The 18,094-nt window shown below is 34.4% G+C and overlaps 1 protein-coding gene across 1 annotated transcript; it reads right to left on the reverse strand.

Moving 5' to 3' along the window:
• Positions 1 to 9,370: 9,370 nt before the first annotated feature.
• Positions 9,371 to 9,609, reverse strand: LOC115941502 (keratin-associated protein 19-7-like). Its single transcript, XM_031029909.2, has one exon. It carries the CDS (start codon positions 9,596 to 9,598, stop codon positions 9,407 to 9,409), a length of 192 nt encoding a protein of 63 aa, XP_030885769.1. The 5' UTR covers positions 9,599 to 9,609; the 3' UTR covers positions 9,371 to 9,406.
• Between the last annotated feature and the right edge of the window lie 8,485 nt (positions 9,610 to 18,094).

Raw genomic sequence — 18,094 nt, forward strand, 5'->3', positions numbered from 1 at the left:
CCTTCCTTCCTCCCTCCCCTCCTTCTTGCCTTCCTTCCTTCCTCCCATCCCCTCCTTCTTCCTTCCTCCCTTCCCTCCTTCCTTCCTTCCTTCCTAATATGAATAAAGCTGCTATGTAGCTTTTACTAGAGATTCTTTTTTTAGACCTAGGCATTCTTTTACTTTGGGTATACATAGGAGACACATTGCTAATTTATACTATATATATTTAGCTTCAGTAGATTATACTAAATAATTTTCCAATACAGTTGCTAAATTTACAATACCACCAGCAGTCTATGAGAGTTCTAGCTGTTCCACATCCTTACCCACATTGGCCATTTCAGCATCTTAATCTGATCATCTTTAGGGTACATAGTGATATCTGAATATTGTTTTAATTTGGTTTTCCTGATCAATGATGATGTTGGGAATTGTACATATGCTTATAAACCACTTAGATATCCTCTCTTTTGAAATGCCTATTCAAGTAGTTTGTCCATTTTTAAGTGGGCTTGTTTAATATTAATCAATTAATCAATATTTTATAATTGATTAACAGGAACTCTTTAGATTTTTGGGTATTAGCATTTTGTCAGATTTATGTATTAAAATTATTTTCACCTAGTATGTGGCTTGGTATTTTTCCACTTTAAATTCTGTCTGTATATGAACATAATGTTGTAATATAACAACAACTAATTCATTCCTCTTTTTCTTTTATGTTTAATGTCTTTGGTTCTAATTAAATTTTTGACTACCTCACACAATGTTATTTAATTCTTTTTGTCTCTTTTCTTCAGAACTTTTTTCATTTTCGTTGATCATTCTAAAAATAAAAAGCAGTCAATAATTTGAATATTTCATTCTCATTCAGTCAAGCTGAAGCCATAAAATTACAAATAAGTCAAACAGGTTTCATTCATTATGTCCACTCTGCCTATTTGACTACCAGATATGCATCAGTTTTGGGGTTGGTGAACTTGCTGTGATGTGTTCTCCCTAACGTAAGTAATAGCTTTTCCCTGGAAATAAAGATATGCTGGAGCATTTCTCCAAATCCAGCAGAGATCCATAAAAACAGTCATTTCAAATTCTAATAATATAATATTATACTAGAAACATCAAATATCTGCTCCAAGTGGTGGTATTGATTATTCTTCTTTATAGCTACAGAAGGCCTTTCTCCAAATTCTGTAGAAATGCTATTAACCATTAAGAAAATAGAATAGTGAACCATGAGAGACTATGGACTTTGAGAAACAAACTGAGGGTTCTAGAGGGGAAGGGGGTGGGGGATGGGTCAACCTGGTGATGGGTATTAAGGAGGGCACATTCTGCATGGAGCACTGGGTGTTATATGCAAACAATGAATCCTGGAACACTACATCAAAAACTAATGATGTAATGTATGGTGATTAATCTAACATAATAAAATTTTTTAAAATGGATAAAAAAATACAAAGAAAAAAAAGAAAATAGAATAGCTATTGTATTCTGTCAAGCTAAATAGTATAGTCATCCAAGGAAGTCATCAAGCTATTACTTTCTCTGATCTAGCCAGTGTAAAGCTAATATACTATGAGTAGTTTGACTAAAAGTGACTATCTGGCTAAACAAATCTATTTTTATATTTAGTAAATAAGTCTGAGTCTTTCCAATCCATCTTAAATATTTTAAATAACATTTGAATTTAGCATTGCTTGCTAGTTATTTTTTTCAGATCCAGCTAAACTAGAAATTAATAGCTTCGAGATTCTGAATCAAAACTAATGCCACTAAACAAAATTAGGTGGTTATGTGGAAAGCAGATTAATCCTCATAAACTCTGTGTTTATATTATTATGATAATTGCAGGGACATGTAACCAGAACTTCAGGACTGTTTCTTTGAAAGGACACAAGAAGGGAAATGCACTGTGAAAGAGAAAGTCAGAATTCAGTTAAATAAATAAATAATATAAGCCATATGTTCCATTTTAAATTAGCATAATTTATTGCAAAGGGAACTGAGAAATTCCACAGTTATGAAAGTGCATATAGGGGATACCAGGAGACATGAAGCAGGCAAATAGAAAATAATAAATAGTCCTAGAATCTAAGATGCTAAATACTTTTCATCTTCGCTTGGTCCCGGCTGATATTGCTTGGTTCAAGTTCTGGTTAATTTGAGTTAATCACCTGATGGCCTCAGATTTTGGACTTCCAGGGCAGGATTTCAGTAGAAGTTAGAGAATCCATATCCTCCACAGCACAGTGGGCGGAAGCAGCCGTATCCATAGCCTCCCCAACCCCAGCCCAGTTGGGGGTAACTGCCACATCCCCAGCCACTGCCACAGCCCAGGCCGCCATAGTAGTTGCCGTAGCAGCGCATGGTGTCCAGAGTGTTGGGTTTGGTTTGCTGTATTCAAGGAAAGATCTTGAGTGTGACTGTCAGCATGTGTAAAGGGATGCTTATGTACCTTGGTTAGAGCATGTAATAAATCACGTGTATACCCTCCTTTTGTGTCATTTCTTAATTACCTACTTGACACAACTCACTCACTCATTGTCCCCTGACACAGGGAGAGGCCCTCACACTCATTAAAATGTTTGAGATTGCTTTGGTGCCTAGTTAGGGTGGCCTCTAAAAGTTATTGCTCTGCTTTGTAAGAAGGAATGCAGTATCTTCAAAGGCTGAACATATCAGACCCCAGACAGAATTCTTCATAGCTAGGCATGCCAATCATATCTGATGGTGTTGTGTTTCTTAATGAAATATTTCTTCATCTCGTTCTTTTTTTTTTTTTTGGTTGCTGTGCTTCATTTACAAATTAAATCAAAGAAATGGGTCAAAATCAAAGCTCTATCATCTATCATATCCTTTTAAAGCATCTTATTCCTCAGTCTAAAAAGTGAGTTATTTACCTCTTTCAGGGATAAGGAAATGGATACATTTGAGAGCCAAGAAGAATTCAGAAGGAATTCTAGAAAATAAATAAATAGATAAAGGATCTGTGTTTTCTTTGATTTTAGAACATTAGCCACATAATCGACATACCTTTTACTTTTCACATTACTTTCAAAAATAAAAACCATTTTTGCTTGTTATAATTGATGAACCAATATTGGTATATAATTATTAACTAAAATCCATAGTTTACATTTCATTCTTTGTGTTGTACAGTTCCATGGGCTTTAACAAGCATGGGATAAAATTGTTCACAAACTGAAGGCAAGTCACAGCAACCAAAAATTTATTTCAGAGTATCTTTAAAAGCTGACTAAAAGTTATCCTCCCAAATCCTAACTCTCCTCTCTGGTATAAAATCTATCCAAGTTACTTCTCAAAATGCAGATTATGGGGCACCTGGGTGGCTCAGTTAGTTAAGCGTCTGCCTTCAGCTCAGGTCATGATCGCAGGGTCCTGGGATCGAGCCCAACATGGGGTCCCTGCTTGGCGGGGAGCAAGCTTCTCCCTCTCCCTCTGCTGCTCCCCCTGCTTGTGCTTGCTCTATCTCTCTCTCTCTGTCAAATAAATAAATATATTTTTTTAAATGCAGAATATATCTCCTCTTTATTTTTACATTCATTCTTTCCTCTCATTTCATCACCCATATATCTAACATCATATTCAATCTCTCTTTTTAAATTAATAGATCATCTTTAGTACACTTTTAAGTTTACAGAAAAATTGAGCAAAAAATACAGAGTTTCTATACCCTCCACACACACACACACGCACTTCCCCTTATTATTAAACATTTGAGTTAGTATGGTATATTAGTTACAATTAATGAACCAATATTTATATGTTATTATTAGTTAAAGTTTATAGTTTAGGGTTCTTATTCTATGGGTTTTAACAAATGCATAATTTCATGTACCACCATTAACCCCCCAAAATCCTCTGTGCTCCACCCACTCTTCCCTCCCCCCAAACTCTTGCAACCACTAATCTTGCCGTCTTCATAGTTTCGCCTTTGCCAGAATGTCATAGTTGGAATTACACAGTATGTAGCTTTTTCACATTAACTTCTTTCACTTAGCAATAAGCTTTCGTGATTCCTCCACATCCTTTGCGGCTTGATAGCTCATTTATTTTTATCACTGGATAATATCCCATTGTCTGGAGGTGCCACAGTGTGTTTATCCATTCCCCTATTGAAGGAATCTTTTTTTTTTTTAAAGATTTTTTTTTTTATTATTTGAGAGAGAGAGTGAGAGAGAGAGCACAAGAGGGGGGAGTGGGAGACGGAGAAGCAGAGTCCCCGCCGAGCAGGGAGCCCAATGTGGGACTCGATCCCGGAACTCCAGGATCATGACCTGAGCCGAAGGCAGTCGCTTAACCAACTGAGCCACCCAGGCGCCCCTATTGAAGGAATCTTGATTGCTTCCAAGTTTGGGCAATAAAGAATAAAACTTCTAAAAACATCTGTGTTCAGGTCTTTGTGTGGACATGTTTTCAACTCATTTGGGTAAAACCAGGGAGAGTTATTGCTGGATCTTATGCATAAGACTATGTTTAGCTTTGTACAAAACTGGCAGACTGTCTTCCAAAGTGGCTGTGCCATTTTGCATTTGATCAGCAATAAATGCGAGTTGCTGTTGCTCCACAACCATGTCAGCATTTGTTGTTGTCAGTGTTTTGAATTTTAGCCATTTTAATAGGTATGTTACAACTTCTTTTAGAATATCATCGAGGCTGTGTCACCCATTAACCATTAGGCTACGGCAGCTAAGTCAAATTGTAAAGTATGTGAAGTTTCTCTTTGCTACCCATCAATTTTCACTCAGCCCACAGTCAATCCATTTTCTTTCCACTTGTATTCCTTTTGCCTATTCTGTGCTCTTTTTTTTTTTTTCTTTTCTGCTCAGGAAATACCATCCTACTCTCTACTAACAAATATGTGTTGTTAAGTTCTCAGTGTCAAAAAGATAATCCAAATCCAAGGGCTCTGTCAAATTCAGTAAGATTTCATTATACGTTGGAAATGCCTTCAGAATCTCCAAAATGTACCCCCTGCTTGTGTTCCCTCTCTCGCTCTCTCTCTCTGTCAAATAAATAAATAAAATCTTAAAAAAAAAAGGGGGGTGCCTGGGTGGCTCAGTCGTTAAGCGTCTGCCTTTGGCTCAGGTCATGATCCCAGGGTCCTGGGATCGAGCCCCACATTGGGCTCCCTGCTCAGCGGGAAGCCTGCTTCTCCCTCTCCCACTCCCCCTGCTTGTGTTCCCTCTCTCGCTCTCTCTCTCTGTCAAATAAATAAATAAAATCTTAAAAAAAAAAAAAAGAATCTCCAAAATGTGGATTATAATGTTAAAAGATAAAGAGTGGGGAAAAAAATTGAAGGTAAAAGTCACTCAGCTAATTCTAAGAAGTTAGTCACTTATTGTCAAAGCTGACCCAAACCTGGTTAAGTTCTTCCAATGCTGCCCTTAATTTTAGGCTTGAATCTTTAAGTTCTTTAGAATTTTATAGGACCTCAAATATAGTGTTCAGGTTTTCTTCATTTTTTTAAATTTAATTTTATTTATTTATGTGTCAGAGAGAGAGATAGAGCACAAGCAGGGGGAGAAGCAAGCAGAGAGAGAAGCAGGCTCCCCCCTGAGCAAGGAGCCCAATGCAGGACTGGATCCCAGGACCCTGGGATCATGACCTGAGCCAAAGGCAGATGTTTAACCAACTGAGCCACCCAGGCATCTCAGGTTTTCTCTGTTTTATAAGTAATTTTCAAGCAGTGCAATTTCCAGTTGGATTTTATTACTTTTTAAAATATCTACCATGTAATAGAAACACAAACAATAAGTGCTGAAAGGACGAATGAATTCTAAGGTCTGTAAAAATAAGCACCATGTTTCTCACAGGTATGGGTAACAATTCTGGCTGCATGTAAACAATAAGGATTTAAAAAAGGAATAAGCTCAAAAGGCTTTCTGACTTTAGAGGAATGTATAACCATCATATCATTTGGGTTGGTTCTTTTTTTTCAAGTATAATAATGAATTCTATCTTATATATAAATTTAGGCATAAAATTTGATGAATTCTTGCAAATATGCATTCACTGCCTATACCAAGCATACCTTAATGCCTAAAATGTCTCTATTGTTCCTTTTTGGTCAACATCACTCTATAGAAATAACCATCCTTCTAGATTTTGACAACAGCTTCAGTAGACCTTATCAATAATTTTCCAAAATGGGGGGGGGGTGTGCCTGGATGGCTCAGTCGGTTGAGCAGCCAGCTCTTTGTTTTGGCTCAGGTTGTGATCTCATGGGTTATGAGATGGAGCCTGGCTTGATTGTAGGGCCCCATGCTCAGCAGGGAGTCTGCTTGAATATTCTCTCCCTCTGCAACTCCCCCTGTGCATGCTCTTTCTCTCTCTCTCAAATAAATAATTAAATCTTTAAAAAAATATATTAATAATTTTCCAAAATGGTTGTTAGATTTGCAGTCCCACCAGCAATGTAAGAGTTTCGGTTGCTCTACATCTTTGAAAATACTTGTTATTTTCAGACTATTTAATTTGATCATTCTTATGGACATGTGATTATATTGGAGTATTGTTTTAATTTGTTTTTTACCTGAGAAGTAATGATATTGGGCTCCATTATATATATGCCTATTGATCAATTAGATATCCTCTTTTTTGAAGTGTCTTTTCATGTATTTTGTTCATTTTAGTTCAATTTTTAATATTTTAGTATTGATTTGTAGGAGCTCTTTATACTTGAATACTGGTATTTTGTCAGATCTGTGTTCTGGAAATATTTTCTTCCTGTATATACCTTATATTTTTTCACTTTAAAATGGTGTCTATATATGAGCAGAACTTCTTAATATAATGAATGGGCCTGATTCATTAATTTAGAAAAAAAATTATGTTTAATGCTTTTTCTTTTTTTTTTTAAGATTTTATTTGTTTATTTCAGAGAGAGAATGAGATAGAGAGAGCATGAGAGGGGCGAGGGTCAGAGGGAGAAGGAGACTCCCCGCTGAGCAGGGAGCCTGATGCAGGACTTGATCCGAGGACTCCAGGATCATGACCTGAACCGAAGGCAGTCGTTTAACCAACGAAGCCACCCAGGCGCCTGTTTAATGCTTTTTCTTATCTTAATTAAGACATTCTTGGCTGCCTCACATCTTATTCCTTAATTTCCTTGTCTGCTCTTTTCAGAATTTGCTCCATTTTTATTGTTCATCCTAAATTAAAAAACAGTTGTTAATTTGAATATTTCATTCTCATTAAGTCAACAGGAAGCCATAAAAACACAAATAAATCAAACAGGTTTAATGATGTCACACTCAGCCTATTTAACTCTGACAGATCCTCTCTCAGTTGTGTAGCTGATGATCTTATGGTGGATTTTCTCTGAACTAAGTGACTGCTTTTCCTGGAAGGAAATGTGTTCTGGAGCTCTTCTCTTTTATTTATTTATTTATTTATTTATTTATTTATTTATTTATTTATTTATTTTTATTCTTATGTTACTCCCCATACATTACATCATTAGTTTTAGATGAAATGTTCCATGATTCATTGTTTGTGCATAACACCCAGTGCTCCATGCAGAATGTGCCCTCCTCAATACCCATCACCAGGCTAACCCATCCTCCCACCCCCCTCCCCTCTGGAGCTCTTCTCTTAATTCCAACATGAATCAATACAATCTAACAATAAGAGGTATACTAACATGCTAAAACTGCATTATATTAAGAGTGCTAATTTCTCTAATTAGTTATATTGATTATTTTCCTTAGATATATAAAGTTTTTCCTCAGACTATGATGCTATTTTCCAGTTAGTGAGTAAAATAGTTTTATGTGAAATTATGTTTTACTCATTGAAACTAAAGAGTACAGTCCTCTAAAGGTGATACTAAAATATCTTTACCTTGATCTATTCACAGTGAAGCTACGACACTTCTCCTGAATTGACTGAAAGGACACGATCTGCCTGAGCAAATTCATCCATGCAATCAGTAAACAAATCTGAGATTTTCAAATGCATTATAAGTTTTTAAAGTAGAGTTTAGATTTAGCCCTATTATTAGTTATTTTTACTCAGATACAGCTAAATTAGATATTAGTAGTTCAAGGTTTTATCAGAATATTTACAAATCAAAATAAATAGATGTGGTCAATCAGCTGTGATAATTAAGCTCTTCAAAGATGCATGACCAGAGCAAGATGTTTTATTTGAGAGCACTCAAGAAGGGAAGTTTGAAATCAGTGTTGTAGTAGGCATGGTGAAGTAGATGCCTGGTCTTCAGTAAAACCTGTTCCAGTCTTAGGCTCTATTTCTTATGCCATTCTTGATCCTTAGCAATTCATTTCACTTTGGGGGGTCCTTTCCCATCCAAGATGGCAATACCGTAAGCTTTACAGGACCCCTGCCAGCTTCATAATTCTACTGGTTTTATTGAATTTGGTTTAACTCAAACAGAAAATATTCACTTTTGTTTTACTACCTAAATATATAAAACTGGGGGGAGGGAATGATGATATTTTATTCTGTGTTTTTCATAGGCAAATATTTATTTGAAGTACTAACATGAAATGCTCACTCTTCGAAGGCCAGCATTACAAGACACTTGTTACAATGTATAAAGCTCCAGGTCAGCCATAGCCTTAATACCAATTACTTCACAAGTGATGACAGTGATTTTTAAATTTCCATGATGAACAGCAAAATATTTCAGTGTGCTGATAATATTGAAGAACTACGCCATGTCCCATCATGGAGGACCATGGGGAAAATATGGTAGAGTTTCACACAAAAAATGTTTATTTTCACTATATATTTAGAGATATATTTTATTCTAACACTATTTTTTCTTATTACTAAAATGGCTAAATAAAAATAAATTTTGAACAAAACAGAAAAGTACTTATTCTTCATGTCAGACTCACTTCAGATATGAAAATATGTAAAGTTAGTTCATTACTAAATTCATATACCAATGTTATTTAACTAAAAGCATTGAATAAGATTTTTCTGGTGTTCAGAGGAAAAAAATCTTCATTTCAACTGAAGGTTATGGTTTACATATATCTATCTAGCCATATGGGTGTGTGTTTATATCTCTCCTATGACTTTGGCTTTTCATGGAGTAATTTATTTTCTTCACTGCCAATTGGGTGCAGTTACAAATAATCACTTTGATATTTTGAGTTTCATAAAAAAATGAAAGCCATGTATGCTGTTTTAACTTAGGATAATTTATTGCAAAAGGAACAGAGAAATCCCACAATTATAAAAGCAGAAATAAAAGACACCAGGAGACATGAAAGAGACCATTATAAAATGATAAATATTCTTAAAGTCTTAGATGCCAAATGTTTTCCATCTTGGCTTGGCCCTGGATGATCTTGTTTGGTTTAGTTATTGTAGTCAAATTTAAATAATCTTTTTGTGGCCTCAGACGTTGGGCTTCTGGGGCAGGATTTCAGTAGAAGCCACAGAATCCATATCTTCCATAGCAAGATGGGCGGCAGCAGCCATATCTGTAGCCGCCCCAACCCCAGCCACAGCCCCGTCTGCAGAAGCTGCCACATCCCCAACCACAGCCACAGCCCAGGCCACCAAAACCTCCACAGCCGTAGCCCAGGCCTCCATAGTAGTTGCTGTAGTAGCTCATGGTGTCAGGTGTGATGAGTTTGGTTTGCTGTTGAAGGCAAGGCCCTGAGTGTGAATATCAGCATGTATTGAGGGATGTTTATATACCTATGATATATAGGCAGAACATATGATAATCACATGTATACTCTTCCTTTGTGTCATGCTGCATATTACCTGTAATGCTGTAACTCATTCTCCTGTCTCCTGACACAGGGAGAGGCCCTCATTCCCATTAAAATGCCTCGGTTTACTTACCTTCTTATTTAGAATGTCCTTGAACCTGTTGTTTGGCTTTTATGGGAAGAAATGGCTGCCTCTTTAAATTTTGTACATTCCAAACCCTAAATTGAATTGTTTATTACCAAATATATTACATCGTTTACATTTGATGACATTCCTTTTATATTTAAACATTTTCTCTGTTCAGTCATCTCCCAAGTGGATAATTCCATGTCCAGCTAAATTCACAGATATTTGTTCAATTTACAGCTGTTAAATCAATATTTTTCAAAAAGCAAATTTATTTATGAAGGTGAAGACTGAAGAAAGTGCCTCTGTTCAGAAAACATTTTTAAAAAGAAAGTGCAGTTGATTTTTAGAATTTTAATTATAATACCTTTATAATATTTTTGGCTTTAAACACTAGCTTCAGAACTTTTTGGTTGCAAAACATGGAATAATTAATTTCAGAAATTGAGTGCATAAAATCCATCTCAAAGACAGGCTCATCAGAGCAGAAGTTCAATTTCCATTTCAAATCCTAAAAACCTCCTCCATAACGATTCTCTTCGAAGTTTTACTAAAATTGCAGATTGCATCTGCCCCTATGTTTTTGTACATGCCATTCTCTTCCTTTCTTTACCCTTCTTTAGTAATCCATGTAAGACTTGTATTGTCATTCTCGTCCTGGCTTTTATTCTTCTTCCTTTCCTCTCAAAACCTACTAGGAACTACCAGGTAAAATTTTCAAGTTGACAATATTTCCCCTCACCCCTTCTATTGGCTTATTCTAGTAAATACTTCTTTCTATCTCTTCCTTATATCTACTGTAATATGTTTCCCTTTGTTTATATAATCTATTCTTTATCCATTTATTCTCAGACAATTTCTAACTACTCTCTACTACCTTGTTAATTGCTCAGTAAGGTCTCATTCAAAAAAAAAAACATACAATAACTCAGGGTTTTCAGAATTTTAAAAGTATCTTAAAATTAGGGGTATCTTCAAAATTTTCAAAATGAAGACACAATGGTGAAATGATAGAACCAAGAAATATGTGAGAACATCTGGCTTGGACTTCATAGAATCCCTCCATTAACTTGGTTGGGTTAGTCAACTATGTCCAAGGTTGGCTTAAGTCTCTTGACTTGGGTCACTAAAAAATTTAATTTACATGATTTTTAAAAAAGATTTATTTATTTGAGAGAGAGGGAGAGAGCATGGGGGGAGGAGCAAAGGGAGAGGGAGAGAATACCAAGCGGACCCCTACAGAGTATGGAGCCCAATTCAGGGCTCAGTCACAGAACCCTGAGATCATGACTTAAACCAAAATCAAGAGTCAGCCACTCAACCAACTGAGCCATGCAGGAGCCCCTCAATTTATGTGATTTTGAATATACAGTTGAGTTTCTTTGAGCTTCCCGCGTATTTTATCAAAGGTAAATTTCCTCAAATGTTTTAATCATAAGCAGAATAGGGAATTAAACACTGTTTATAGAACTAATGAAGAAATTATAAGTAAATTAATGGTAGCTATCAATCTGTGCAACTCTCTGACTCCACCTTAGCAAGCTATCTTTTTAAAGCCAAAATATGGTTTGATAGGTCGTAACCCAACATATCCCAAGTTTCTTTTATCCTAATATTATTTCATTATTTCTCACCCTAAACTAGAAATAATTGATAAGCTGAATTTTTCATTCTCAGTAAGTCCTTTCAAATACATAGAACCATAAATAACTCAGACTAGAATAAGGATATCACCTTTTGTCCATATAACTCAGCCACATCATGTGAGACTGATTAATGGCTAATTTTCATTCATTTGGATTTGAAAGAGTTGTATCCACCTGAGATAGAGCACTAAACAACAAAAATTAAAAACCTCAATAGTCAAATAAATAAAAATAGTTTCAAGGAATAAAATGTGGTAGTTTTACACAAGACCAATTTTATTGCTAATGAGCAGCAAAATATCAATACTAAAGTATTATAAAATACATAAAAAAAATATTTGTCTTTTTTTTCCTAAGTGAAAAAATTATCAAAATGAAAGTATCCATTAGAAAATGAAGAATATATATTTTTTTGTAGAAGTATTTTTTTATGTTCAGTTGCTGGACCCAAAGTAGATTATTTTATTATTCTTTTCACTTTTAGGAAGTTTCCTTTGAAATACATGTTAAATAACACTATGATAATGGGTAGGAAAGAAGAAAATGTGGTTTCACTTGGAATAAATAATAGTCTTTACATATCAATAAAGGAAACTTTTGTTACAAATTCCAAAAGTTGTCCTGTAACTCAGACACAAATCAATAAAATATGAAGTTGTAGGTCACAAAAATACACTATATTATACTAGGAATGTCACATATGTTCTTTTTCTGATTCTAATTATATTGATAATTCTTTTTCTTTGTAACTTTGTAACACCTTCCTCAGGCTGCAAAGGTACTGACATGTGTGAGAATAGAATAATTTCAAATGAAATTTAGTTATAGGGGTCAAAGTTCTTTAAAAACTTGACCAAACTATATCCCCGATGTCCTCACCTGTGAAAGTACAACATTTGATAGGACAAGTGACAGGAGTTGGCTGATTTTTTTTTTTTCTATCTTCAGGTTGTATAAACAAATCCAAATCTTTGTAACAAAAAGCCATGATGAGGATTGAGTTTTAACACTATTCATTCTTCATTTGCCTTGAAGTACAACTAAATTAGAAATTGAGAAGAGATTATATACAATAAAATAAAATTTTCACGATAAAAATGTAAAAAAAACACACAATAAAAGGTAGTTAATCTAACAGAGGGAACTATTCCCCATAAACTCAGCTATAGAATTGTAACTATTCATGGAAATAAGACAAGAACTTTACAGATGGTATCAAATTTGTAAATATATAATGAAAAAGAATTGGCATGATGGGGTAGATCACCAGGTTTCAGTGAACTGGTTTCTGATCTTGGTTCTGACACTTGTGGTATTTGTGACTCCAGGCATCACTTAACCATCTGGAGTTTCTGCATCTGCTGTAGCCTCCCCAGCTACAGCCACAACCCCATCTGTGGGAGCTGCCACATCTCAGGTCTCCATAGTAGCTGCTGTAGTAGCCCATGGTGTCAGGGGTGGAAGGTTTGGTTTGTTAGGGAAGGTGTGTTTCCTGAGCATGAATCTCAAAATCTGCACAGAGGTTTTTACACCCTAAGGTATGGATGTGGTAAATCATGCCAAATATACCTCATTTTCCTTCCTCAGAAGAAATTTCATGAAACAGGTATTTTTGGCTTTTTTGTTTAATATGCATGGAGTGATTTTCCACTGAAGTAAAAATTTTAAGTTAATCTTTAGCTCAGTTAGCTCACTTCCTTTTATTAAATTTTGTTTATAATGAGAAATATTTATTTTCAATTTCAAAGACTATTCCTACATCAAGACTCACATAAACTCCACCTTATTTTGGTTTCTGAGGATCTCTACAGTTCAATCAAGTGCCTGTCTGATGACATCATCAAGATGATACCACTTTACTGCATATGCTCTCTTTATTTTTTCATGGAGAGGATTACCTCTTATTATTTGAGGTAAGCAGGGCACTAATGTTATTCTTAAATCCACACCCATTAGAAACTATAACCACTTAGATGTCAAATATCTAAACATATTGAGATACAAACAAATTTTACTTGACTTTTGTGCAGTTCAGGGCCAACACAGAACAAGTTAGGTTTACAGTGTCTCATTAGGCTTATTTCTTAATCTTTGACACACAATATTTAAAATCTTGATGCCTCCTTAAAGAAGGCACTTCCAAACTTGAGAAAAAACAGAGGGAAGAAGAGAGGGAGACAGAACAAAACAAATAAATATTCTTTGTTCCCTGTATTTAATCCTAATCAAAACTGATGGTGCCTCAGTTAAATAAACGTCAACAATCCTTTGCAATTATGACCTGAAAGAGGTCAAGAGGGCATCCTGGCAATTTAGGACTACTTTCTGGGGTCCAGGATCATTGTATTATGCCAGAAGAAATAAATAGCTCTATTGATCTTCTTGTGCAGGAATTGGAAAGAGAAACAAAAACATAGACAAATGTGAGTCATAGTGATTTCTTTCAGAGATAAATCTAAGGATATCTTTAATATTGTGTATGTGTGTGTTAATTTGGATACTCAAATCCATCACCCCAAAGGATGAGAAAATTAAAGAAATATTTGTTAAGGGTTTACACTTAATATTAGTGGGGTATTTGATATTCTACTGCCTGATATCCATGCGTTTCATTTTTTTTATTTTTTTTTTTAATTTAAATCTTGCTACTTAATGACAAGGGACATATTTAAAGTTCTTTTGAGGAGAGATTACCACATGACTCTAAGATAATTATGGTGATTTAAAAAGTCACAAAATACTTAATACCATTGCTTTATTCAACAATTCAATTTTGAATTCTGTTGAGCTATATCAATATTATAGTTATATGTATATTGATCAGTAAATCACAGCATTAGTACTGGTTCCACCCCAGGCAGGACTAATGCAATAGAATATAAACTAACCTGATTTTCCAAAGACCTTCTTAATATCAAATGAGATAGGAATCAAATGCTCCATTTTGATTTCTGTACTGAAATATGCCTATGTGTACTGCATAAAACTCAACAATTTCTCAAATAAAAAGTTTACTAAAACTGACACAAGAAGAAATAAAAACCTTAATGAGTATATTTCTTAAGGAAATAAAGTTTGTATTAAAAAGAAAACAACAGTCTTCTAACAAAGAAAACTCCAGGTTCACATTGCTTTAGTGGTGAATTTTAGCAACTACTTAAATAATACTAATTATTGCAAGAAATAATATTAATTTTACACTAATTATTTCAGAAAATAAGCTCAATGTACAAATCCAGGATTCAATTATATATGAAAATTAGAAAATAAAATGCAAGAATATCATTAGCAATATCAGAAAAATAAAATACAGATAATTTAAAGAAATGTGCAAGACTTAGTTTTTGATAGTCACAAATTAATGCTGGAAGAAATTAATAAAGCTATATATATATAAAATTATATATTAAATAAAATCATTAATTGAAATGACAGTAGGATGTATATATTTACAAAAGATTCTAAAGTGTATAAGGAAATCCAAAAAATCTAGAATATCCAATGCAATATTTAAAAAGGAAAAAAAACTTTACATTAACTGATTTTAACACTTATTAAACTCAAATAATCAAGAAAGTTTGTTATTGGTGTGAGGATACACAAGTAAGACAATGAAAAATATTAGGGAGTCTAGAATTAGGTTTTTTTCCCTACAAGGATTCCAAAACAAACAAAAGACTTTTCATCAAATGGTACTGAAACAATGGGATATTTATATGGGACAAAAAGAAAATAACCTTAATTTCTTCATAGTCTACACAAAAATTAATTCAAATGTATGATAGCACTAAGCATAAAAACTAAAACTTTAAGGCTTCTAGAAGGTTTTTTGTTTGTTGTGTTTTAAGACACAGAAAGCACTGACTGTAAAATAAAACATTGTGGAGTGAAATTCATCAACAGCAAGCCACAGACTAGAAAAAAAAAAAAGTACAGCTATAGATATATAGGGCAGATGATACAGATAGGTGTGGATATAGATCAGAGATAGAGAATAGAGATGATAGAGGTAAAGATAGAGATAGAGACATCCATCATATGTAAAGATCTCCTATAACTCAAATGTGTAAAGACAAATATACCCCCAAAACCTGAGAACATTGAGAGGAAGATATACAATAAGCAAATAAATTGTGTGACATGATTAGTTATCAGAGTTATCAGGGAAACACAAATTAAAACCACAATTATATCACACTACTCACCCACTAGAAGTGCTAAGATTAAAAAAGAATTTATGTTTTTCTTACTCAATAACTATGATTTAGATTAACTTACATAAAATTTGAGTTGATTTAAAAATGTTTCTAATTTTTATTAGTGTGATTTCTAATACAATTTCCAATCTAATATCTCCATTGGAATTATCATCTTATGATAGATTTCCAAGAGAGTTTAAGCTTAAAGTTTTGGCACACAGTACCATACTTCAAAAAATTCTGCTAACATGCTTAATTTAAAGCAATTTTAAAATGTGGAAATAACAAATATTTGGGGGGAAAACATCAGGCCCAAAAAGTTCTGTCTGATGAGCAGATTAAGTAGTCCTCACCCTACAAACAACTCATGAGGCAGCTAGTGAAAAGAGAATGAATAACGGGGTCTGTGTAATAGGATTTTTAGACTCCTTGGTCTAGTGGTTCACTACAAAGCTCTCACACAGCTCCTTGATATCAATTTCTCTTTGGTGATTCAGAATACTGTGGATAGAACCAGGAGCTAAGTGGCCAAATAAATTAAAGTTATATGAAGACTATAACCAGAATCTTAGCTTTAGATTTTAGCATCCCAAATCAATGCCAAAATTGGAGTTTGCTTAAATATAAATTTTGATTAAGAATTCAAAAAACCAACTAAGGCATATTTACTATTTAATAAGTACCTTCAGTGATCACTGACAAGACTACTTGGGACTGGAAGTCAGGATCCTGACTCAAAAACACAGAAGAGGGAAGAAAAATAGCAAGCTGGAAAAGACCAGCAACCTCTCCCTCTCAAGCTAAATCTATATTTGTTTTTCACTGATTTAATAATGGAAATAAATGATATCCTCAGGAAGAGAAACAGTTACTTTCATTTGAAATATCATAAAAAAAAGGAAAATTATTAAGATAAATGACTAAAGTTAAGACCATATTGTAATGCCACATTAAACACATTTATTGGAAAATTATTATAGAGATCTCTCCGAATGTAAAATACACTAAAGAAATTTCCAATGAAAAATGAGTGTCTTGAGAGTGAAAGGGGAAATAATGGCTGTGGTAAAATAGCCAATATTTATAGAATAAGTTTGAATTGCTATTGAACAGCTGTATATACAGGGACAACTCTTAAATCTTATGCCAACAAGTTGGTAAGCCTGCAATTCATCTTCTCTGGCTGATATAAGCTGGAATTAGATTTGATAAAATTAAACATTTGAGAAGTTAAATCTTGTTGTTGGATCATTCTCCCAAGAATCTTAGGTCTTAAAACTTAGTAGAAACCAAGTGTCTAACATCTTCCACAACAAATTGGATGGCAGCATTTATATCCACAACTGCCATACCTTGTTTTCAAAAGCTGTCACATCCAAGGTCATTGCAATAGCCCTGATCATAGAAGCTGGCATCCAGGCCTCCCAGATAGTTGTCAGTTAGCTCACTGTGTAGAGTTGATGGTCAAAGACATTTAAGTGTGACAGTCTTAGGTACTCTTTATATAATATTTATACCAAAGGACATATGGAAGAAAACCTCAGTAATTTCCTTTCTCATGAGAAAAGAGGGCCTCACATCTATTAAAACTAGGCTTGCTTTGGTGGATCAGATCAATTAATATTTTCCAATTAGTATTATTAGGTTTTAATTATGTTTACCACATATTCACCTTCAGTATAAATTTATTTTATTATGCCTTCAAGCAAGAATACCAGGCTGCTGATAATCCTGAATTTATATATTGGGGAGATTTAGTGCTTGCCCCATGAATGATATTATCATTTTGTTTTTAGGGAAAAAATCTATAGATCCATTTAAACACTCATTTCAAACTTTTTCTCTATCTCTCTTCTACCATTGACTATATCATGTTTTGTTGTAGATATTTGATGGCGGTTCAGCCTCTACAACTTATCTGTAAGCATCCGATAAGATCTGTTAATTCTATATAGGTTTATCTTTTTATCTGTTGAATGCCTACCACATAAAGTCTGTGTTCAATAAGTCTTATTGAGTGAATGTATTTTCATTTGGTTCAACTATATACACAAATCTCAGTCACCATGATAGTGTATTTGGCACTCATAGAAGCAGTAAGTTTCTGCTTTTCACCCACAAGTTCACTCATGCCCCCTTTGGAAAAGTCAAAGTTCCTTTTTCTGGCATTTCAAGGATAACAGGTCTTCATCCAAACTTGAGCTGCTCTCCTTTTTCCTACTCTTTAAACTTCAAACTAATATATTAGAGAAAAAAATTCCTGAAAGAATGCTTCCTTGAGGGGTGCCTGGGTGGCTCAGTCTTTAAGCATCTGCCTTCTGCTCAGGTCATGATCCCAGGGTCCTGGGATCGAGCCCCACATCAGGCTCCCTGCTCAGCAGGAAGCCTTGCTTCTCCCTCTCCCACTCCCCCTGCTAGTGT

The sequence above is a fragment of the Leptonychotes weddellii genome, chromosome 1 (genome assembly GCF_054177405.1).
Source record: "Leptonychotes weddellii isolate Sample4059 chromosome 1, ASM5417740v2, whole genome shotgun sequence".
Lineage (NCBI taxonomy): Eukaryota > Metazoa > Chordata > Mammalia > Carnivora > Phocidae > Leptonychotes > Leptonychotes weddellii.

Coding starts and splice junctions, on each gene's coding strand:
- LOC115941502 (XM_031029909.2), bottom strand. CDS start 9,598: ATGAGCTACTACAGCAACTACTATGGAGGCCTGGGCTACGGCTGTGGA.